General features: G+C 41.5%; 3 protein-coding genes across 6 annotated transcripts in view; 1 reads left to right on the forward strand and 2 right to left on the reverse strand.

Moving 5' to 3' along the window:
• The first annotated feature begins 802 nt into the window (after positions 1–802).
• On the forward strand, positions 803–5,797 carry LOC144000992 (elongation factor 1-alpha 1). 2 transcript variants are annotated; one of them, XM_077494854.1, is made up of 8 exons: positions 803–967; positions 1,980–2,179; positions 2,475–2,654; positions 2,730–3,026; positions 3,095–3,245; positions 4,120–4,376; positions 4,626–4,860; positions 5,006–5,797. In XM_077494854.1, exons 2-8 carry the CDS (start codon positions 2,036–2,038, stop codon positions 5,128–5,130), a joined length of 1,389 nt encoding a protein of 462 aa, XP_077350980.1. In that variant the 5' UTR covers positions 803–967; positions 1,980–2,035; the 3' UTR covers positions 5,131–5,797. The 2 variants fall into 2 exon arrangements, with proteins under 2 accessions (XP_077350980.1, XP_077350981.1); XM_077494855.1 differs by having other exon boundaries at positions 821–967; positions 1,988–2,179.
• A 669-nt stretch (positions 5,798–6,466) lies between these two features.
• Positions 6,467–12,810, reverse strand: ddx43 (DEAD (Asp-Glu-Ala-Asp) box polypeptide 43). Its single transcript, XM_077496286.1, has 14 exons — positions 12,361–12,810; positions 10,347–10,428; positions 10,077–10,236; positions 9,628–9,746; positions 9,451–9,561; positions 9,222–9,363; positions 9,045–9,145; positions 8,737–8,824; positions 8,500–8,627; positions 8,117–8,226; positions 7,582–7,720; positions 7,408–7,495; positions 7,131–7,342; positions 6,467–6,691 (listed from the first exon to the last, which is right to left on the reverse strand). Exons 1-13 carry the CDS (start codon positions 12,719–12,721, stop codon positions 7,172–7,174), a joined length of 1,800 nt encoding a protein of 599 aa, XP_077352412.1. The 5' UTR covers positions 12,722–12,810; the 3' UTR covers positions 6,467–6,691; positions 7,131–7,171.
• A 2,066-nt stretch (positions 12,811–14,876) lies between these two features.
• kcnq5a (potassium voltage-gated channel, KQT-like subfamily, member 5a) overlaps positions 14,877–24,694 on the reverse strand; it is a 55,296-nt gene continuing 45,478 nt past the window's right edge. For all 3 annotated transcript variants that reach the window (XM_077495353.1, XM_077495351.1, XM_077495352.1), the window contains 5 exons: positions 24,455–24,693; positions 23,063–23,171; positions 20,407–20,538; positions 18,106–18,232; positions 14,877–17,352 (listed from right to left, as the gene is read on the reverse strand). In XM_077495353.1, coding sequence (XP_077351479.1) covers positions 16,498–17,352; positions 18,106–18,232; positions 20,407–20,538; positions 23,063–23,171; positions 24,455–24,693 — 1,462 coding nt within the window. In that variant the 3' untranslated portion in view covers positions 14,877–16,497. The remainder of the gene's footprint in view (positions 17,353–18,105; positions 18,233–20,406; positions 20,539–23,062; positions 23,172–24,454; position 24,694) is intronic.

Consider the following 24,694-nt stretch of genomic DNA (forward strand, 5'->3'; position numbering starts at 1 on the left):
TCATGTCATATTTCTTTGTGATAATTAATATCTTAATGTATGAAAAATTGAATCATTGTAACGGAAGGTTGTGCAAATGTTTCTTATTCACGTTTTGTTTAACGAAACCTGAAAAAAAAACAAAAAAAACAGCAGGTTATTAGATTCTTTGGAAACCCTGTTTATGTAAACTATATGTAAAGAGTTCTTAAATCATCATGTGTGATAAACATTTATTACAGCAGAGTTGTGCCTGCTGTCTTATTTCTGCTGCTTTGAAAACCAAACATGATTATGGGGGGAAGTAGATGAGTAACAACAAGGGTAAGTGAGTCATTGCTATAAAACAAAGTCAATGATGTCATGTTTCAAAAAAAAAAAAAAAAATCAACAGGATCATGTAATGTGTCAAAATGCTTTTAAAACAATCTAAAAATGTGTTGTTTTTTCTCTTTTGGAATGACTTTTGGGGGTTGGAATTGGAATGACTTAATGCCATTTCAATTCCTCTCATAAATTTCTCACATTATACATTCAACCAATTAAATGAATTCCAGAGACTTTCAGTTGAACTTTAGTATTTACACGCATTCCATTTCTACAAAAATTGTGCCTAATAAAGTGGCCGGCGGCAAGTCTGAAAAGTTAAATCAAGACAGAGGGCGCCCTCTACTGTTATGAAAATGGAAATAAATTCTTTAAAAAAAAAAAGACTGACATGAAATAAACTACACAACAGTAAAATATAAAATATGCGTTATAGCCTATAGAAGATGATTATTTGACACAGACAGCCGACTCCAAACGACTGGGTGCGTGCACGCGCAATTACGCAATCGCCCCTCATCCCCTCCCTGACTGCATGTCGTGCGCGAGCCTGCAAGCAGATCAGCGTCGTCTGTCCTCAAGTGTGCGCGCGCGCTCCCTCAGACGACCTGCACTTGACCATCAACAGCAGTAGAAACAAAACGAGCAGCTCCCTACTAAGGTAAGCAAAACATTACGTCATAAGTAGAGTTACCCACAGCTAGTATCCCGGGAACGTGATGCTACGACGGGGCAAGCAAGGGGTAAGGTTTTTATGGGGGTAGGAGATAAACTGACAACACGGCCGAGGCTCTTGTGTTGCCCATCCGCTGTTCACATGACCTGAGCCATCTGACGTTAAGTTGGCGCATTTTTTTTGGGGGGGTGGAAGGGGGGGCGGGGGGTGCACTGCGGCAACTGCACCAGTGACGCTGCTGGACAAGAAGGATGAGGATGTTTACAGCCTGCTCTGCATTCCGAATGCTTCTTTAATTAAAATAAAGAACGTGGCCTGCAGTGCCATGTAAAGAGAGATGGATGATAAAATGGTGCTTTTTATATTGGGGGTGGGGTAGTAAACAGTGTTGCCAGGGTGTGTCAGCACACGGACAATATGGCAGAGAAAAATATCTGGGAGAGTTGGCTGGATGGGAGGATAGCAGAAAGCAAGACTGTGTTGCCTATACTGTAGTGATGCTTTTAGATACGAGTGCGTTGACTTACAAGTTTTTCAAAATATGAGCCGTTGCTGGGCCGATTGGTTTTCTCTTGAGATACTAGCAAAAATTTCAGATGTGAGTGTGTTTAACTCATTCACTGCCATTGACAGTTATAGACGTCAACGTTCCATTTTAACTAGGCTGGCAGTAAATGAGTTATTTACTATCACAAAATGGTGCCAGGAAATATCCAGCCACCATCAATTCACATTGGATCCTTGTAGCAGGACAATATCAGTTAGTGGCTGACGTTATGCAGTTACTAGATGGCAGGACTTGAACCCGCATCAGCGTCCTGTGTCGAACCAACAATGCACAATCATGCCTCAAACTCCAAAGATTTGTGTACCTTTGGGTGAACTGTTGGTTGAATTGCAAATTGTACAATTTTAGGATCATGGGAAGTTACTTAACTATGTTATGTTTCATCAAAAATAAAAAAGGACAGTGCAACTCACCGAGTCTCCGTGCCAGTTTTACAGAAAGCCTGATTGAGCCTTTCTTGACTTGAGCCGGTGTCGTCAGTCACCATGGGCAAGGAGAAGGTCCACATCAACATTGTGGTGATCGGCCACGTGGACTCGGGAAAGTCCACCACCACGGGCCACCTCATCTACAAGTGCGGCGGCATTGACAAACGGACCATCGAGAAGTTTGAGAAGGAGGCTGCAGAGGTAAGGATGAACTCACTAGAAAAATAAATCAGTCCTACTTATAATACATTGTTTCCAGTGATGGGTGATTCTCATTCACTGAGGCCACTCACAACCAAAGCCTTCAAAATTGGTTCGACACATGGAGCCCAAGACAAGCCTGGATTAAAGTAGTTTATTTGTGATTATACCAGTCTGTCAAAGAAAAAAAAAGCTTTATTTGAAACTGGTCCGTGGCACAGAAAATGTTGGACATTGTTTTAGGAATTCAACATGAGTCTTAACATCAAAGGAAGTTTCCTTCGATGTCTTCCAGATGGGGAAGGGCTCGTTCAAGTACGCCTGGGTTCTGGACAAGTTGAAAGCCGAGCGGGAGCGTGGGATCACCATCGACATCTCGCTGTGGAAGTTTGAGACAACCAAGTACTATGTGACCATCATCGATGCTCCAGGACACAGAGACTTCATCAAGAACATGATCACCGGGACCTCGCAGGTAGGCCACTTGAGGACCAAGTCAACACGTTTATCAGCTTTGTGTCAATATTCCAAAAGCTCTCCCGTCTTCTAGGCTGACTGCGCTGTACTGATTGTGGCTGCTGGTGTAGGGGAGTTTGAGGCCGGCATCTCCAAGAACGGGCAGACCCGCGAGCATGCCCTGCTAGCCTACACGCTGGGCGTGAAGCAGCTCATTGTGGGCATCAACAAGATGGACTCCACCGAGCCCAACTACAGCCAGAAGCGCTATGAGGAAATTGTCAAGGAAGTCAGCACCTACATCAAGAAGATAGGCTACAATCCGGACACTGTGCCTTTCGTACCCATCTCGGGCTGGAATGGAGACAACATGCTAGATGCCAGCCCCAATGTATGTAAAATCATTTTTTACTGACATCTCCATCCACTGATGTTTACTGACAGTTTTCTGTGTTGTAGATGCAATGGTTTAAGGGGTGGAAGATCAACAGGAAGGATGGCAATGCATCGGGGACCACACTGCTTGAAGCCCTTGATGCCATTCAACCACCCACTCGTCCAACGGACAAACCTCTCCGTCTGCCCCTTCAGGATGTTTACAAGATTGGAGGTAAGGACTCAATTTCCTTTAAACTAGCGATTAAAAACTCCGTTGGCTAAAAGTTCCTTGGGTGTACATGTACTCATGTCCAAATGGTGTAGACTTGTGATTCCCAACCACAGTAATGGGCCACGACAGATCACAAGGTGTCCATCCTTTTTTTTTTCCCCCGCACGTACGGGGGTCAGGTCAGCAGCTAAAACCGGCACTTCTCAGCCACTTCTTTAACATCTACTGGGGAGATCCCAATCCAGAGGCATTCCCAAGCCAGCAGAGAAACGGTCTCTCCAGCATGGGTTCTTCCCTGGGGCCTCCTCCCTGCGAGATGTATTTAGAGCACCTCACCAAGGAGGAATCTAGGAGACATCCAAACCAGATGCCCGAATCACCCCATTTAGCCCCTTTTGATTTGATGGAGGAACCATCTTGTTCTTTAGATCACAACCAACAGCTCGTCATAGGTAAACTTGGAAACGTAGATTGACTTGCAAATTTCCAGACTTTGCTTCCACATAAGGAGGCGTGTTGGTTGAATTTAGGTCTTTGAGGCATTCTCCCACATTTTAAAGTCAGGTTCAGGTCAGCCTCGCCCCATCCACACCGTGCTGATGGTACACTCCTTCCCCTTTGTGAGACGCTGGATGGTGGACCAAATTCTCCTTGAAGCCATCTAGAAGTCATTCCCTACAGCCTCACTGAACTCCTCCTTTGTTTACGGGTAGAAGGTACGTTTTGTTCATCCAGCTATGCCAGCGACAGGCAGCCTTCCACTTGTTGGTAGAAGGTACCGTTAAAAGTTGGGAAACACTGGTGTGCAGCTTGAAAACTTTTACAATCACTTCCAGACATATTGCATATTTGATGCAGTCTTCTCTATGCGTAGGTATTGGCACCGTTCCTGTAGGTCGTGTGGAAACGGGGATCTTAAAGCCTGGCATGGTGGTAACGTTTGCCCCCGTCAACATAACCACTGAGGTGAAGTCGGTGGAGATGCACCACGAGGCGCTCTCTGAGGCGCTGCCGGGTGACAATGTTGGATTCAATGTCAAAAATGTGTCAGTGAAGGACATCCGCCGCGGCAACGTAGCCGGTGACAGTAAGACAGATCCGCCGCAGGAGGCTGCCAGCTTCACTGCTCAGGTGATTTTTTTTTAGTAGTACTGTTATTGCACCGGACATTAAAGTAGTCAGATGGCCGTGTTGTTTACATTTAGGGAAAAAAAAAAAAATCGGGGGGCAAATCGGGGAATCTTTCTTTAGTTCAGGGACTATGCTTCAATTTGCAGAGCCCCAACCTCCACATTGAGGTTTTGGTTTTCCAATTTGCAGACATTTTGGTTCCTAAAAATTCAGTTTGACCACATGCTTTGTTGTCCATTGTGTCTGCAGGTAATCATCCTTAACCACCCAGGCCAGATCAGTGCCGGCTATGCCCCTGTGCTGGATTGTCACACGGCTCACATTGCCTGCAAGTTCGCCGAGCTCAAGGAAAAGATTGACCGCCGCTCGGGCAAGAAGCTGGAGGACAATCCCAAATCCCTCAAATCTGGAGATGCGGCCATCGTGGACATGACTCCGGGCAAGCCCATGTGTGTTGAGAGCTTCTCTGAGTATCCTCCACTGGGTAAGTCTGAGGAGACCAGCACTGCTTTGGCCAACTAAGACATGAGATTCTATGGGAACTAAAATTTCCTGTTGGCTGCTGATTACGAGGTGTTCCATAGCATTTCTACTCAGTCAAATTAGCACTTTACTAACTTGACTTACAGGTCGCTTCGCAGTCCGAGACATGCGCCAGACGGTGGCCGTGGGAGTCATTAAAGGCGTGGAGAAGAAGGCCTCCACCACTGGCAAAATCACTAAGTCTGCCCAGAAGGCCCAGAGGAACAAATGAATGTTGTGCTACACTGCCGACCCCAGGGTCTCCCAGGGCAGGAAATCAGTCATCCAGCTCCATCCCATAATTGGCTGCTTCAACCTAATAACCAAAGACTGGTTAATCATCACAATGCATCGCAAAACCATCCGAAGGAAAGAAAAACAAGTAGATCTGCTGTCTCCTATCGTAGTTGGATTACCATGATATACAATGTAAGAACACAGTTTTAAGTGTGCACTAATCATTCGATTCATGGCAATACCATTCTGTGATAGTGTTCAATTAGGGGTATTCCAATCTATCGCCTACCTATAGCTCTCGAGTACAGGTACTTGTTTACGTGGTGAATGTTGTCCTTTCTTCGTGTCTGTTTTACGTTACACTGCGCTATGTATGAGCCCAGGTATAGCAGTTAAAACGACTGTATGTTCTTCTGAATATTAAAGTAGATAGAACGTAACGTTATGTTGTGGTTTGGCTTTAACTGACATTTAAAACAAATGGCATTGTGTGTCCTTTCCAAGGGGCTCCGAGTAAGCCTCCTAATTCTTGAAGCACTTTCATTGGCACTTTGCTAACTTTGCACATGCACTGGAGATATATTTCAAAATTGACTAAGCTATTGCACCTTACTGTAGGATGACACAAGATGCTTTGCAACATTAAACAAGATTCCACTCAGCATGTTGGCTGTGGTCCTGTCATTTTGTATGTTTTCTGTGTAAATCAGAAGACTCAATAAAACAAGGCATTAAAAGTTTTCAATATGTGAAGATCGCAACAACACAGTATAAAGACTAAGCTGCAACTGAAATTGGGGTTATATCCTCACAAAACAAAAAGCCTGTTGGTTTTCAACACTGAAAACCTTAGAGATATACAATGCCAAAAAAAATGATCATAATCAGACCAAGAGCTCCTTGTCAAGACTGAGTAATCAACGCCAGTCAAAAGAACAAAACTTTGAAGCCGCGCAAAGACCAAGACTTGTAGGAGTCTCGTGGAAAGTCAAGACCAGGACCTTGAGGCCAAGTGTAGAGCAAGATATTGATTCCAAGAGTTAGGACAAAGCCAAGACCAAGACAAGACTGTGCGTAATCAAAGTCTATTTTACACCAATATTTTGAGGAGTTGAGACCAATTAAAGGGCAAGACTTTAATAGAAAAGTCGAGAGGGGTCAAGGCCAAGTCAAGACCAACCACTTGAGGCCAAGTGGAGACCAAACAGTTAAGAATCAAAACCAGGTAGAGACCAAGATTTTGAGGCATCAAGGCATTGCGCACGTCACAAGACGTTTTCTGAATCAAATGACAAAACCCCAACTTCTCATTTCATTAAACACCACGTATGTACGTACGTAAACATCTTTATTAAACAGAATACTACAGAATGTGAACTGGTCAAGTTACAGACAACACAAAAGCCCAATGAAAATATCTTATGCAGGACGTTTACAATCACATATTGTAGCTGCTAAATGACAAAATGGAAACTTGGAAAGAAATAAAGAATGAAAATATAAACTTGAAAATCCAATGACAAATTAGAACATCAGGCTTCAACTTCCGTCCCACACTGTTGAGAAAACCAAAACGTAAAAGACTTATTGATTTTCCACAAATCCGGGTTTTCTCTGATAAATCAAAACTTTGCATGCCACAATTAAACTGTACATCAAGGATGGCAAAGGCCTCATCATGCTCTGTTCTTTAGTAAGACCCACTGAGCATTGATATTATCACAAATTAAGTCATTTGCCCCTTGGTTAGTTTATTTTGTACTTTGTGTAACAATTTATGCCACAAGATGCTGCCAAAGCCTTAAAAGAATGAATTTAGCTCACTTCTAGTTTGTTTTCTTGCCAAAATCTGTAAGCCATTTAGTCTTCAGGCTAATGTTGTAAGGGTCTGTGTAAACTCTACAAGGATGACCATGTCTGTTTTCAAAATCAAATGTGGCCCTTAAGCACAAAGGGGTGGGTGCCCACCCCAGATGTATATAAACTTCTCTATACCTGTCTTCGATGAACAGAGTCGCTTGGAAGAGGACGCCTGATTAGAATCCCCAATTTTGGCTGCGATCTCTGCCCCCACGTCGTCCATCACGTCCTCCATCACGTCCTCCATCACGTCCTCCACCTCGACCTCTGGGAGCCGGGAACATCTCCTTCTCCCTCTTGTGCTTTTCATATCTTTCCGCCATTTGCACCAACTCCACAGGGACATCCTGCAAGGCCCATTTACATTGTGACCTGTTTGTTGGACATGATTAAAGCATCAATGTGGGCTAACCTGCCCCGATCGCTCCAAGATAGGAATCAGTTCTGGTGCCATCCTCCAGTTTTCTCTTGTTACCAGCGTAAGAGCAGCTCCGGAGCGTCTGAATCAAAGAAATGTTGCATACATTTTTTTGTTTGTTAATTAAAAAGACATTTTATTGTTGTCAACGTAAGCATTTCCCCTCACCCCGCTCGTCCAGTGCGGCCCACGCGGTGCACGTACTCCTCGATGTTTCGAGGGAAGTCGTAGTTTATAACGTGCGTGATGTCATGGACGTCCAACCCACGTGACGCCAAGTCCGTGGCCACAAGGATACGAACACGACCTACAAGGTGACAAAAGATATCAAAATAAAATAGTTTTATTTAATGTCCCGCTCTACTTACTGATAGGTCAATTATGATGCTGGCTTTTTGTTAAATTGACAACCAGTGGGCTGGATCTTTCATAAGCAACCGCTACCATCTAATGCTAATCCGTCAACTGAATAATTTAACCATATTTGAAATGCATTGAGATTCAAGAGCATTATTTTGAAGGCAGCATTTCATCATCAGTCCACCAAAATAAACTTCCTACTGTTATTGTGTGTGGCGCAAATCACGAAAGGTCCCATAGGTCGACAACATAGCCAAAGATTATTATCAGAAGGTGTAATGTCTAATGCAGTAAAGAAGCTGGAGGTCCCATTTGAAGCAAGACTTCCTCTTCTGTGATTCACCTGCTTTAAAGTCCTTGAGCGCCTCCTCCCGGTCAAACTGCTCTCGATCGCCATGGAGACTTTGCACGGCCAGACCATGAAGACACATGTCACTGGACAGGTCATCGCATCTGCGGAGAGACGGCCTGTTTACTCTACCAGTCTGGATCATTTTTTTTAGATAAGCATCTGCGCAGACACATTATCAAGATTATTTGAGACTTGGCGTAAAGATTTAAGTACGGTACATCCAAAATAGCTACATGTACGGAAAAGCCTACCGGTAATTTGAAACCCTATTTCTGGCTAAGCTGACAGCCGACTTTGTAACCATAAACCCTGATCCTGGCTTCAAACTCCTAACCCAGACTTAAAAGCCTACATTGTAACCGCTGCAACCTTACATGATCTTCTTGCCAACAAAGATGATGACTTTATCCTCAGGCAGCAAGTTCCCGATGAAGCGGAACAGGTAGGACTTCTTGTCTTCCTCATGGAGGACCAGCACAGTCTGCTGCACTGTATCGACAGCCTGACACACGTGAGCAGTTAATTCTCATTCTAATGATCTGGTTATAATTCGATATATATATAAAGTGCTATCCCTTATCATGATAAAATGAGATGTCATGCTCACTTACTGCCAAGTCCAAGGTCCCCACATAGACCATCATGGGATTCTTGAGATATGATTTGGCCAGACGTCTTACGCCTGAGGGCCAGGTGGCACTGAAACAGGTCACATGTTGCACTCTATCATAAAATATTCAACATATGTGGGTGACTTCAATGGGTAAAGTAACATCATCTGGTGAATACTCCTTGAAAAGTATTTCATAAAAATAATTGAACGAAAAAAAGTTGACCAATATGAATGCCCACGAAAGTGAATGAGTTAATTTTACCCTCGTTTTTAAGAATATGAGACATTTTGTCAAATTTTTTATACCTTGTCATGACCGTCTGTCTGTCAGGCCGGATGTCCAACAGAATCTTCATGATCTGAGGTTCAAAGCCCATGTCCAGCATCCGGTCTGCTTCATCCAGCACCTTTATTGGAGTTGAGACATGCAAATACACAACAATCATAAAGGAAAAGACCTAAAACCATAAAGAGACGGCGAACCAAGTAAGTGATGGAGCTCAGACTGATGTGCTCATTCATTTGCAGATCGTTTAGTCGTCCTGGTGTGGCTATGACGATGTCCACGCCGCTCTTCACCAGCTTGATCTGACCCCTTCTGTCTCCACCGCCATAGATGCAGATGCTGAGAGATGACAGAGAAAACACAATTCAGCCTAGTGTGTACATAATGCTTTCCAATTAGATCTGTATTACATGCCAATGTTCTAACCTTTTATAGCCTTTGTAGCGATACTTGCCACACTCCTCTTCAATCTGCAAGGCCAGCTCTCTGGTGGGAGTCAGCACCAGCATGCCGGGGCCTCCGCGCTCCGATCGAGGTCTATGAAAATTTCGCGTCAAATCATCCTTCATGTCCCTTCATGTGCCAAACTGATGCGGTCCTCACATGGGCTGTCCGTCCATGTGGACAAATCCAGGCAGCAGGTAAGCCAAAGTTTTGCCTGTTCCCGTCTGAGCGATAGCAATCAGGTCCTCCCCGCTTAGGAGCACAGGCCATGCCTGCGACTGATGAAAACAGCATAGACAGGAAATATACCAGAAAGAAAAAAGGCAAAACATGCAGCACGAATGTAAGGCATACTGCCCGAAGCCAGCTGGGATAGGCTCCAGCACCCCCACGACCCTTGTCAGGAAAAGTGGCTAAGAAAATGGATGGATGAAAGACCTTTTAAGTAATAACACTATTTTCATTGCCCTCCAGTGGTGGTCTGTTGTAATAATTACATGATGCACACAATTGGCCCTTTACCTGACTTTCAAGAGGCTTCAAAAGGGTCAGTAGTTTTACACAACAGAGCAGAACACTAGAGACCATGGATGGAGACCGGTCGATACCTGGATGGGGGTCGGTTTCACGAAGCCGACCCGATGGATGTTGTCCATGATTTCTGGGTAAAACTCAAAGGCCTCCATAAAGCTCCGGCAGGGATTGGGGATGGCGCGTTTCTTCCCGCCGTCTACGAGGTCGTCCACAAAGATGTTGTTGTTCTCCTTCCTGTGCATAAAATGTGAAAAATATATTCAGAGACTGTACGTGAGCAAAATAAATAAATAAATAAATAGATAAATAAATAAATGAAAGTACAAATTTGGTGTAACATTTACCTCCAATCACAGACTTCATCAGTGGTGAGGAGGGACACACTTTCAGCCTCAGTGTAGAAATTCTTCTTCAGGGGTGGCAGGTCTGCAAGGTTACAGAGAGGAAGAAAACTAACCAAACCAGTCCCCAGATTGTCTAAGTGAAGCTGAAACTTGATTTTTACTTTATCATAAAACCAGTAAAAAAACAACAACAACAACAAAAAAAGATCTTAATATGAAAAAAAATGAAAAAAATATGTCCAGCTCAAATAATACTGCTTGTCATTTTTTACAGAACGTCTTAATGTTACAAAAATAACGAAATGTCAGTATATTGTCATCTCAAGCTAAAATGCTCATTTTATTTATTGAAACAAATATTTTTTTTTAAACAAGTCAACTCAAATAAAACTGGTATTTTTTGTAATTAAAAATTAATAAACTGCTTTTTAATTAGAATGTATTAAAAAATATTGCAGTTAAAAAAACAGTTTTCATTCAAATTTATTTAAAAAGAAAATACAATCAGATTAAATTAAACTGTTGTCTCAAAATGACATTGAATCTATCTAATCGCGTGTAGCGATACACTGTGGAAATCGCCAGTACCGTGGCTGTGGACAAGTGTGATTGAAACGGAAAGAGTAGATTTATATTGTATATATACATATATTATATGGATTATTTTTGCCATTATGTATGTAGTGTTGTTCCGATACACTAACAAATTGTATGTGCCCACATATTGCATTTTGTGTTGGATGAATGATTGCTAGTTTGCTACAAGTACATTATTGCCTGTTTCGTGCCTCTAGTTAGAGTTAAGTGAGAATAAATAGTGTTTAAATTAAGTCAAGAGGTGAAATAAACATTTTTTCCAACATTGTTGATTGTAGTTATTCCAAGAGTTCTGTTCATGTGCTTTTGTTGTTGTAGCTAAATCTACACAGAGCAGCTGATGTACTCTTTGCTCGTAAAACCGAACAATTACGGCAAAAAATTAGATGTAAAGGACAGGACATTGAATTGTGTATGCTACGTAATTGTGTAGTGTAGATTATAAAACAACCTGCTAGCGGACACTAACGCCCTAATACGTGTTAATATTTCTTGCCATTCACAAATCCTTTGGCACTCTTTGCCATGGTGAAACTTGAAACGTTCTCTCAACTCGGACACTCGGGTATCAAAATATATTTCCAGTTGTGCAGTAGAAAATACGACATGAGGGGGCATTCACATGCAGTTTTTTTACTCGAACTGTGGTATTTACCAAAATTATACCACATGAAGGGAATCTTTTTGTCTGTTATGATCAGCTAATCAGCAAGCTTTGCAGAAGCCTGATAACAATCCTGATCATGAATCAGTTGTGTTATTGGACAGAAACATGGAAAACAGGCTGGAAAGGAGCTCTCGAGGACCAAACTTGGCAACCCCTGCTATAGAATATACAGTAGTCTGCTCGCGAGGTGGCAGCATGCTGGGTTGAGTGGTTAGCACATCCACCCCCCAGTAGCCTACTGAGGATGCAAGATCTGGGTGGAGTTTGTATGTTCTCCCCGTGCCTGCGTGGGTCTTTTCTGGGTACTCCCACATTCCAAAGACATGCTTGGCAGGTTAATTGGGCACGCTAATTGTCCCTTGGTGTGTGTGCTTGTGAGTGCGAGTATGAGTGGTTGTTCATCTCTGTGTGTCCTGTAATTGGCTGGCAACCAGTTAAGGGTGTACCCCGCCTACGGCCCGAAAGCCAGCTGGGATAGGCTCCAGAACCCCCGCGACCCTTGTGAGGACTAAGCGGTTAAGAAAATGGATGGATGGATACTCGCGAGGTCGGAGTCACAAGATGGCCGCCCTGTGACCTCAAAGGCCTGCATAGGCGACGCGTGAATGGGCTACCAGCCATCCAGTCAGTGACTCTTACAAACACAATTTCAATCAAATAAGACTTGTGAGCTGCTTTTTAATTTATTTTCTACTAACAGGGGTGACTATGAGCCTACATCTTGAACTTGAGGTGAATTAGCTTCCTCACCTTTCCACTTCATCTCTTCATACTTGTGCATGTTCTCCCGAATGTTGTTCCAGTCTATGGGCACTCGGGCCGGAGCTACCTGAGATGCCTCTAACTGTGTGTTGGACCACACTGAGCCACTTCCTCTATTCTGCCCTCCTCGTGCTCTTCCTCTTCCACCATAGCCGCCTTTGACATTGATTCCAAGAGCTTCTCGTTCGTTACTCCGGGGAAAAGAGCGGCCATCATTTCCCGCACTTCTGTACTCACGTCTCCCACCGTCTTTATTCTCCTTAAAATATCCAATATTTTCACTCGGTGCCCATTTGGTCGCTGCCTGTTTCTGCACAGGCTCGTTTTCATCCTCTTCCCAGTCAGACATTTTCAAATTGAGCTCCAAACCATTCTTCTTCGTCGTCTTCTTTTTTGGGAGCGGCAAAACTAGGAGCTGTCAATCAAGATGACACCTTCACTGACACCTCGGAATGTCACCTTTCCGCTTCGATTGTCATTAAATCGAGAATTTAATTAATACCTATTATCTTATTTTACCTTAAGATGGCTTTAATAAAATTGACCACCTAGGACAAAGGCAGTATAGACGTAGGAAGCTTTGGCGAAAGATTTTAAGTCCTCCACCTTTAAAATAAAAGACAACCACAGCAAATATTTTCACTTTTAATTTTTATTAAAGATAGAATAATAAAATCGTTTTACCTTTTTCTCATCCAGAGAATTAATGTGCACTTGTAATAAATTAATTTCAAAGTAAACATTGTGTTAACATCAAGCTTCTTAAGGCCCATTGTGTAATAGTAAACAATAAATTACTTCAAGCAGTATTGAGAAAATGCATTATTTAAAATACAATACAAAAATCAGTGGCGAGAGCTACGTGAGTTAAACGAACCAGATTGGCAAATGATCCCCTTAGTAGACTGATATGCAAACAACATGACAGTCATTGGTAAACTAAACAAACAAAAAGGCACCTTTAATCGACTAGCAGATTCTTAAACATTAATTATTTCATAATTTATTATTCAAAGTCTTTAATCAATATTCTCCCCATTAAGACCCATTCATATAGGGTAGTGTCAAATTTTCAGCTGCTACAGACGCCACCATGCTTTTTGTATTATCATACTAGCAATAAAATTAAACACACTGGTTTGTTAGGAAATACTACAGTCTTGTTACTAGGCAAACGAGACAATATGATTGAGGATTAAGGGTAATTCTTGACAAGCTGAATTTGAATTAAGACTACTGTGAATCATTCCGCATTCTGAGACTAGAGCAATATAAGAAGTTGTTCACGGTTGAAATGGGAGCACGATCTAAAATTTTTGAAAAACAAGCATCACAATTTTTTATTTTTTTTGTCACAAGAAGGGTTCAAATTGGCCTCACACTCATAGATTGTAGCACTAACCAGTGTTAAAACATAAAAGGCGCCACCTGAAATGTGACTTTTCCAGTATGTTTTCTTGAGCATATTGTAAAATTATTCACAGAATGATCTTCCTGTGTATTTTTCTCATGACTTGATTATTTGAATTGTCGCTTTTAAACATGTTTTACAGCTTGGCATCGAGCACATGCGGCGTTAATAGCTAATATTCCCTTTTATCATAATTTGAAAAGAAAAAAAATCAATACAAGTTATAACCTGGAGTATGTAGCTAGCCTCGTTAGCTGGTAGCAAGATGTCAGCGTATGTGTTACTGAGTTGACAGCATACCGCTACTTTACATACAACTACATCACAGACAGCAACAGACGAGACTTGATTTTTGATGGATATCATCATGCATTCGTGCCCCACTACTTCAATGATTTTTAAGCATTTTTTTTTTTTTTTTTTTTTTTTAGGGGTTTATAGTATACTATACAGGCATGCCAAATTTCCATTGCACTCCTTCGATGTAGTACCATGTTGTGCCAGAACATGCCAAGCAACATTGAGGTCTAGTGGAATGTAATTTAAAGCAAGAAGAAGTGGCAGAGAAGTTTTCCAATTCAGCTCCAGTAACAGTCGCCGCTCCCAAAAAGCAGAGAGAATATTGTGTTATATATACTCCTTGTGTGTTGTTGCTCTATGTGTGCTAAGTAGCAGTTGTTTGAAAAGTGTGATTTATAAACAGGAGTTCACTATATTCACCAATAACCTTTTAAGAAGGCAAACCCAAACAAAATACACCCAAAAATGTGTTCCACGCTCTGATTGGCCATTCTGCATTTAAGGGGTGTGGCTTAGCAAATGGTCAATCTCTTTATGTTGTGCCCACCAGCACCCAAATACAGGGGTTGTCAAAAATGTTCATAAAATTCAATAAAAATCTATAAAAAGGTATCTAATAACCAAATGGCAAAATAAGAACATCGATTACAGATATTTAAAATTCATTTTTTTGTCGTTTTTTAGTATTCTTTGGAGACAACATGCAGTGCAGAGCCGTTTATCTTTCTTGTAGCATTGCGACATGTAGCATACATCACGTATCTGCTAGTCTACGAGCGGCTCTTCGTTCATGTGTGATTTATTTATTTATTTTTGGCATCCAAATCAAGTAACCAGTCATTTAAGTTCTCTGGTGTTCACTGAAAAGCTCACTCACAATTTGTTTTAGGCCTATATTATGAATGAACAGTTATTATTGTGCCGTGCATATTTTAGTTTAGCATGCCTTCATTCACCTTTCCGTAACAGAATGATTAAAGACATTTGGTAAAAGACAGACAAAAAGTGTGAGAACAATGGCAGAAGTCAGAATTAATCTTCACATCGTTGAGTCAGTCTCATGTGTGAAAAGGTGGCACGGGGCACAATAGTCAATTTTTTGTAATTGATCACTTTTACCAATACCATAATGACTCAAGACAGAAAGTCATGAGTCATAATGCTGTGCAATACTCAGCTTCAACCAGCAGAGGCTCCATTGAGTCGCTCTCAAATACAATATGTAAAGATGAGCTATAATCGCACAGATACCTTCTGATCACCACTAACATATACAAATTAATAATAATAAAAATAGAATCGATGGTTAGTTGTCCAAATAAATGCATTAAGGAAATTTAGTCAACTCTGTTTTTTATATTAAAAAATGTAAAAGAAAAGAAAATATTCCCAAATTTAAAATTATTTTTTTTAATTAAGTAATTAGGCTCATAATCCCCATTCCACACACATTTTTTCCTCAATATTTGGATTTTTTATTTTAGACTACTTTAATAAACTTCCAACATTTGCCTGATACGCATGTACTGTAAATATGGCTACTTTCATTCAAATGTTAATTTAGTAACTTTTTTTTTAATTGGAAAAAAAAATAATCTGCCCTCAATTTTAAATATACCAATAAAGCACATTCACACCCCCATACTTTTGGTACATGTCATATTATTTCTGCATTTGCCAGTTTGCCACTTGTATTGATCATTGTATGTTGACGTTAAATGATTTTCACCCTCAACCCCATTTATTACATCTGATTTAAATTTTCAATATTCTCATTAAACCATGTTATTCCCACTTTTGTTGTTTTGTTAATTATGTTACTTCTGGCTGACATAACCATAACCGTATCTGCTTTTAATGTTACATCATTTGAAAGGTTTCTTCCCTCCCTGTATTCTTTTTAAATTAGATTATTTCTCAAGATGTGGATTACTTCAGATTACTGCTATAATTTGCCTGCATTTGCCTGCCATACATTTGGCCACTTTCACACATAAACTACCGGTACACATTAAAAGGATTTCCGGTAAAATTTCAGGATGAACTTGAAACACACTATTAGCTTTAAAAAGCAACTACATTTGCGATTCTCTGAGCTGTTGAGTGATTTCATACTTTTCGCACAAGAATAACTTTTTTCAAATATGTAGAGAATTAAATATGTTGACGTCATCTTGTGGAGTCTATAGGAAATTAGAAAATTCTTTTTTTTCTTTCTTTTGCAAGTACCGTATTTAGATATTTGTTTTCCTACTAAGTACATGACGTGCAACAAAGTTGATGAAAATGAACAAATTAGAGCAAGAAATTGTACATTCACAAGCAAGGACAAAAAGTCATTTTCTGTAGATAGGCTTTAAAGTGGCCTCCCCAAGAGTGGCATACAGTGACTATGTATGTGTGTGTGGGTGTGGTCAGGCCAGCTGTATATGCGTCGCCTGACCGAGGAAGTCTGAAGCGAGCACATCTTGCTCCGCAGCTGGGCTCCTGTCAGAGTCCGAATGGCCGCCGCCGGTCCCCAGTTTGCGCTCACAAATGAAGAGTCCGCTGCCGCTCCAGTCGTCACCCCCGTGTCGATTAAGATCGTGCATGGAGAGGGACTTCCCGAGGGCGGCCCCCCAGTCGGGCACCGACGGGACGTCACCCGGCGACAACATGAGCAGAGGGTCCACCTCCAGGCTCACGTGTCGCCTCCAGGTGGAGTCGGACTTGGAGCCAGGCTTGTCCCGTAGCTGCACAAAGCCGGTCTCTTCGCCGGTTCCCACCACGACAGAGGGGCCCGTGCCGCCCCTGTGTGTCCCCACGCCATCCGGCATGAGGCAGCGCAGGTGTGAGGGGTGCATGACAGTAGGTAATTGGAGGGTGAAGCCCCCCGCGGAAGGAGGTGGGGGAGGGAGGTCGGGGAAGTGCGCCCGCCTGGTGCCGTTGGGGGTGACTAGTGTGGGGTAAGGACTGTCGGGTGGCAGAAGGGGCGACGGGGACAGCGAGGCGGTGGACGGTGGGTAGGATGGAGGCGCAGAGTCCGGGGGGCCCTCGTCGCTGTCTGCTGGGGCCAGGATGAGCCGCAATCCCCTCCCGTGGGCGTTGCTGTCGCTTCCCTGTGGGGAGGGCGGGTCTCGGTCCAGGATGGAGTTGGGGTAGTCGGAGTCGCGGTGCCGGTCCAGCTCGAAGAGTGGCAGGGAAGACAAGGCCAAAGCAGATGGACCTCTCTGCAGGACTTGACGGTACACGTCCAGAAGAGAGTCCAACTTGGACTCAATGGAGGAAACCTGGACGCAAGAGGGAAGAACACTTTTACATAGATGGAGAACCAACCAACGAACCAACAGACCAACCATCAAACTCACCAATGAATTCCAAACAAACAAAGAGCCAACAGTACGACTAAATACTACTAATTAAACGAGGGACCATCAATCCAACTAACTACCCAAACAAGCAACCATCTAACTAACCCCAAAGCACCAATTGACCAACCAACTCATCAACCAATCGACTAGCTAACTAACTAACTAACTAACTAACCAAATGAGGGCCCAACCAACTAACTAACCAAATGAGGGACCAACCAACTAACTAATAAAATGAGGGACTAACTAACCAAATGAGGGACCAACCAACTAACTAACTAAATGAGGGACCAACCAACTAAGTAACTAACTAATAAAATGAGGGACTAACTAACTAACTAACTAACTAACTAACCAAATGAGGGACCAACCAACTAACTAACCAAATGAGGGACCAACCAACCAACTAACCAAATGAGGGACCAACCAACCAACTAACTAACTAATTAACCAAATGAGGGACCAACCAACCAACTAAATGAGGGACCAACCAACCATCTAACTAACTAACTAACTAACTAACTAACTAACTAACTACACAAGGGACCATAATAAGTCTGACTAACCAACCAACCAAGCAACCAACCAACCAACCAAGCATCGATCGCACAAACCATCAGATTGCGAATGTTGTGTTCCATGTGCAATGTTTTCAAGTTTTTCCCCGCTCACCTGCCTCTCCACTTTACATACACGTCCCAGCATGCTAACACCATCATGAGCATCTCCATCTGGGTTCAGTTTGTCCCTCATCTTCTTATCCACAGCAATTTGGCCTTTTCCCAGGATTTGATCCACCCTGACACACACAGATACAAACACGCAAACATTTGGCGTTAACACAATGAAAACCGGTGGCTTAGAAGTCCAGGCGACGTTGGATTTTCAGGTTGAAGAGCAAACCTAGTTGCTAGGGTTAGTATAAAACAAGTTGGAGGTGTTGGGGGAGCACACTACATTGCATCATTGAGGTTATAGGAACGTTCACAAAAACATGGAGATATGATGTTATTTCTTCTTGAAACAACATAAAGTCCTCATTTTCACCCATGAACGTACATTTGCACACATCAAACAAATGTTACAAGAAGCATTTCATTCTTTTTAAACACAACCCCCCCCCCCAAAAAAAAAGTACTTGGGTCAATTTGACCCATGGCATTTTTAATGATCCCCAAGTGTTATCAACTCCATTACACTTTCACATTTTCAAACACTCCATTCCCATCTATCTCTACTATTTTCCCATCATGCAAACGGCAACCATCCGGCAAGGCAGTTAATCAATGAAATGCACTCGTTACAGCAAGGAAAAAAAAAATGGTCAAGACAAATGGCAAAAAAACTAATGAACTAAAAAAATAAAAATAAAATAAAAGAAAGGCAACCCTGAGGCTGAGCTCTTCTTCCTGTTGCCGTAATTGTAATGCAGGGCGGGAGATGACATGTTCCTGAGTCGACTACTCAAATTGGCCTGCCTGGAGACAGCAGAAACACCAGCGTCACACACACGCACACACCTGACATTAAAATATATTACCAGTATGTTTTTTCTAATTATGATAATGTGCCATCTACAAGCTCTACGATATTAAGCACTGCATAACTGGCCATTCCATACACACAGAGAAATCAGACACTAATTTATGTTAGTGCTGTTATCATACACTGTAGTTTGTCCAACAAACTCTCGATTGTACAGGTGTACCTAATGATATGGCCTGTGAGTGTATAACACCCAATGAAGGTAGAAAGGTAATTTCCTGGCTTTGGAAGTAGAACCAAAAGCCCCTTTCACACTGCCTGATTACCAAAGTTTATTTTTTATGTTTGTGTGAAAGGTACCGACATGAAAAAGGGGGATGAATTAATTTCCTGGATTCAGCCTCTTTCACGCTGACTTTCATTATCGGATTTTCCCGCTACCAAGTTACCAATGTAGAATGGGGTGTTAATGGCTTTGGAATTATCAGAGGCCCCTTTTACACTCGTTATTTCTCTGTTGTTGTTTTGTGTGAAAGGTACCACCATGGAAAACGGGACCAAAGCGAGCCAGCTACTTCCCCGCTTTGGAGGTAGTTTCGGAACCCCCTTTCATAGCTTTTTTTTTTTTTTTTTTTTTTTTTTTTTTACCCAGTACTTACTTATATTTCCAGTGTCGTCCTGTGTGAAAGGTACTATGACAGAATAAGAGGTTGAAGAAAGTGAGGGGAATTAAGTTAATATCTGAAGCCCCTTTCACTCACACTCACTTCTCCTGCCCCATCTGTCACGCAAGATAACATACTGACGTCACTTAATCATCTGTCGAAGGCATCTCTGCGTGAAAGTTCAAAATCCTGCCTTCGCTCCCTGTGTGAAAGTGTGTGTTTAAGGGTCTTGAAAATACAGAAAATTAGTGTTGTGTTAGTTGAAGACGCATGGGACAAGTTGAACGGGTCTAACCCCGGTGCAGATGACTTCCTCCGGGCCTGACTGTAATACAAATGCAGGGACGGTGAGGAAAAGGTCTTGGCGTGCCTGCTGAGGGGCCTCGGAGCAGGACCTACAACTGTATCTAGTCTGAGGGAGACAAAAGAGATGCCGCATAGTGCAGTGGATAGAGAAAAGACAACATGCCACTGTTTGAATGTCAAGTTTTAGCGATATCAACGATTAGAATTAAAAAAATAATAAAAAAATCACCACCTGTGCAAGTCCATTGGAACAACAAGTCATTTCTGTAACTACTTATTAGTTGTTTATTTCTACTTCCATTCTCAATTTTTTTCTCAAATGAATTGTACAGGGTATAGAAAAAAAAAATCATTATCTTGGTCCCATTTTTTTCTATCACAAAAAACATGGCATATGAACAGGGGTGTGTAAACTTTTTATATCCGTGTAGAAGGAAAGAGAGAGCCCACCATCTTGATGAGGCTTGAGCAAGAGGCAAAATGAAAGCAGCGGGGGGTGGTGGGTTTATTTTCCAACCTGGTCTGAAGGCTCTTGATGCGACACAGCATGTCCAGGTGTCCCGCAGAGTACTGCTCGATCACGTCCTTCACATCGTACGGACGTAGCGTCTCCTTGAACTTCTTCTTGGCCACGTGGAAACTCATGATCCTGACCAACACACACAAATACATCGACAAATGTACACTGAATCGTACCAAATTATAGTGTAGGTTTATTTTTTTTTGTACTTATTTATAACGGATGTCAAATTTAATAAAGGTCAATAACTTCTTTAAAATTGAAACCAGTTTTTCAGTCAAAAACCAGTTTTGATTGAATTTAGAAATTTACATTCAGGTTTATGTCTATTTATCAACCAAAATCTAATTCAGTTAAATGATTAAAACCAGAATGATTCATAAATAAGATTAATGTTGTAATAGAATACTATCAATATTAGTGATAACATCAATAATTGTAGCCGTTTTTGTCACGATAACAGTGATATATTTTTATGTCTATCATAGGGTGAGTAGTTTTTGTTTACTTGTATTGTGGTTTACGACTTTCTACACTCATAGGACAGACAGCTAGTGCTGTCAAAATTAATCGATTAATCGAGAAGTAATTGATAATCAAATTATCCGACAACTATTTTCATAATCAAGTAACCGTTTGGACTGGAGCCAATTTTTAATTTAAAATTGTCCAAATTCTCTGATTTCAGCAGATCAACAGTTGTTCGCTGATTTCTGTAGTCCTTCATGAAACAAGACCGACTAACTAACTAACTAACTAACTAACTAACTAAACAAGGGACCAACCAAGTAAACAAGGGACCAATCAACTAACCAACTAAAGGAGGGACCAACCAACTAACCCACTAAACATGGGACCAACCGACTAAACAAGGGACCAACCAACCAACTAAACAAGGGACCAATCAACTAACCAACTAAAGGGACCAACCAACTAATCGGAGGACCAACCAACTAACCAACTAAAGAAGGGACCAACCAACTAACCAACTAAAGGAGGGACCAACTAACCAACCAACTAAACAAGGGTCCAACCAACCAACTAAACAAGAGACCAACCAACCAACTAAACAAGGGACCAACCAACCAACTAATCAACTAATCGGGGGACCAACCAACTAATCGGGGGACCAACCAACTAACCAACTAATCGGGGGACCAACCATCTAACCAACTAAAGGAGGGACCAACCATCTAACCAACTAAAAGAGGGACCAACCATCTAACCAACTAACCAACTAACTAACTAATCGTTTGAAGAATCGATACATTAATAGATGCTAATAATATTTGATAGTGACAGCACTGCATAAAGCTCCTGACCAATACATCGAGCCTGCAGCTGTAGCAGCTACAAAAACCAGCAGAGGGCAGCAGTTTCATAGCGGATTTGCACAGTTCATTGTTCCTTCTTGAGGTCAACAAAGCAAACAGTGTGTGAAAATCAACTTCGCCAGAGGAAACCGAAGAACCCTGGTACTCGAGTGTGTGACGTGTTTACCGGCCGAATAATATTGACGCGGGTAAGCCGATCTGCGCGTTTGCTTCGTTGACCCCCGCTTCCTTCCTGGTGGGCTCCGCAGTTGCCCGCCTTCCCCGCTGAGAGGTGACAGATGAGCCTGTGTTACAAAAGTACCCACCGGGGAGAAGCTACCTCGGATCCTCAACCCGACACCCTGGGAAAAGCTTGCAGGAGGATGAGGCCTCGTGGTGGGGGCAGGTGGTGGCACCTCAGCACTCAGACTTTCTCTCAAATTCTTTACTATAACTAACTATCAAGCGGGGGGAAAAAAAAAAAATCTGTGATTTTTGCAAAAAATTATTGGAATACACTACTTGATCAATTAACCAATCAGAAGCTGAATTGGTCTCACCTAGCCATCCTTTTTTTAAATTTAAATAACGCTAAAACTCAGCGTGTCAGGTGACTTTTGGCAAGAGGTGGGGTACACACTGGTCGCTAGCAAATCGCAGGCCAATTAACACATTCACTCCGAGCCCTTTTCACTGAATCAACCCCCTTTGTTCTCGGCTGTTTTACTGGATTTTGACTGAATTTGCAAATGTTCTATTGCTATAAAAACATGGAACCTACCAAAAGAAAGATTAGAGTCTTTTCTTTCATCAGAAATAAAAGTATATTTCTGTCTGTCCCCGTTTTACAGCAATGTGAATTAGAAAATAGCTAAGTTTCACAATTATTCACAAATCTTTTTAAAACTGTGGGGAAAAGAGCCTTTTGCAACATGACCCTGATCTCTTATACTCTGCTGCCACGTGTTGGCTGTTTTTGTAATAACTACTATTTATTCAATCATTCTCTTCAGTTCTGAGGCTGCATCAAAGTCTTCTGTATGCTCTAGCATAAAAAAATTCAACAAAAAAAATGTATAAATACGTCTTTGGGAGCATATTAATATTTAAAATAGAACGTATTTATACAATCACACTCTGTAAACGGTGAGACAACCACTCTACCACTGAGCCATGCCACCCCATTCACTCCTATGGCCAATTTATACTCTTCAATGAAGCTAATTGAATGGCAATTACATTAAAAGCAGTGCAGTTGTACTTGTTGACTATTTTCAAAGTAAAATAGTAATTCCACTCTGCTTGATGTTTAATTGTCCAGGGATTTTGAAAGGTCTCACCTGACGGCTCTGATGACCGCCTTGAGGGGAGCGGACAGGTCCTCGGCCGTGATGTCGCAGTGGCAGCCTCGCTCATCCTGTGAATCCTCCGTGGTCATACCTGCGTCCACTGGAAGACAAAAGAAATATTTGTCAAAGTTTGAGCAGAATGTTTGCAAAGTCGTTTTTTTTTTAAAACATTTTCTTCAGTATCCTGGTATCCAATTTAGTAAGAACCCTGTCGCATTTAGTCATCTCTCATTACTGTCATTGCTACATTTTTTGATTTGTCAAAAAGGAACTTAAGTAATTATAGTGTTTAAAAAAAAAAAAAAAAAAAGTCTCTTAATATTGTTAAACGTTATTGTGTAATTGTTACACTCCACAATTACAAAATTGGCATAATCGTAAACAAAAAATAAAGCATTATTAATGCTAATGCTTTGAGTTGTTTACATTTATATATTCGCACCTTTTTTATTTATTTATTTTAAAATGACTAATTTAATAAATCTTGCTTGGTCCAAAAGGAACTTATATAATTTTAGTATTTCAAATAATTTTTTCTCTTAATATTTTTTAAATGTTTCAATTATTACACTCCACAATTACAAAATTCGTATATTGTAAACAAAAATGAAATATTATTAATACTAATTTTGAGTTGTTTAAATTTGTATGCTTGTACCTTCTTTTTTTATTTAAAAATGACTAATTTAATAAATCATGTTTGGTCTAAAAGCAACATATATAATTATAATGTTTCAAATATTTTTATTTGTCTTAATATTTTTGAATGTTTCAATAATTACACTCCACAATTACAAAATTGGTATATTGTAAACAAAAATAAAATTATCAATACTAATTTTGAGTTGTTTACATTTATATATTTGCACCTTTTTTATTTTAAAATGACTGATTTAATAAATCTTGTTTGTTCCAAAAGGAACTTATATTATTATAGTGTTTCAAATAATTTTATTTTTGTCTTAATATTTTTCAATGTTTAAACGTTTGCTTATTTTGTACCAAAAAAAATAAAAAATAATTATTATTACCATCCATCCATCCATTTTCTTGACCACTTATTCCTCACAAGGGTCGCGGGGGCTGCTGGCGCCTATCTCAGCTGGCTCTGGGCAGTAGGCGGGGTACACCCTGGACTGGTTGCCAACCAATCGCAGGGCACACAGAGACGAACAACCATCCACACTCACACGCACACCTCGGGACAATTCAGAGCGCCCAATTAACCTGCCATGCATGTCTTTGGAATGTGGGAGGAGACTATTATTACCAAAGTAATTGTGATTATTATTTTTTCCATAATCGAGCAGCCCCACGATGTCATGTTTTGTTGTGGCAACCAATGTGGGCCCCTCCCAACAAACGTATCGAGTGGACGCTCACCGTCTGAAGTTATGTTTCGAGTCTGGCTCTTGAGCCTGAGCGAAGGTCTGAAGCGCGTGCGGTCGTTGAAGCTCCAACTCTTTTGCACCTTGGCGGGGCTTTGGCCCATCAGCTCGCCACTTGCCGCCTCGTTGCCGGGGGAACAGCGCTGACGGTCGTTAATAGACGCCTGGCGGCTCTTCACGCTCTGCCCCCGTGGGCTGGCCATGCGGACTCGCTCCTTAAAGCTCAGCTTTTGAC

The sequence above is a fragment of the Festucalex cinctus genome, chromosome 14 (assembly GCF_051991245.1).
Source record: "Festucalex cinctus isolate MCC-2025b chromosome 14, RoL_Fcin_1.0, whole genome shotgun sequence".
NCBI lineage: Eukaryota > Metazoa > Chordata > Actinopteri > Syngnathiformes > Syngnathidae > Festucalex > Festucalex cinctus.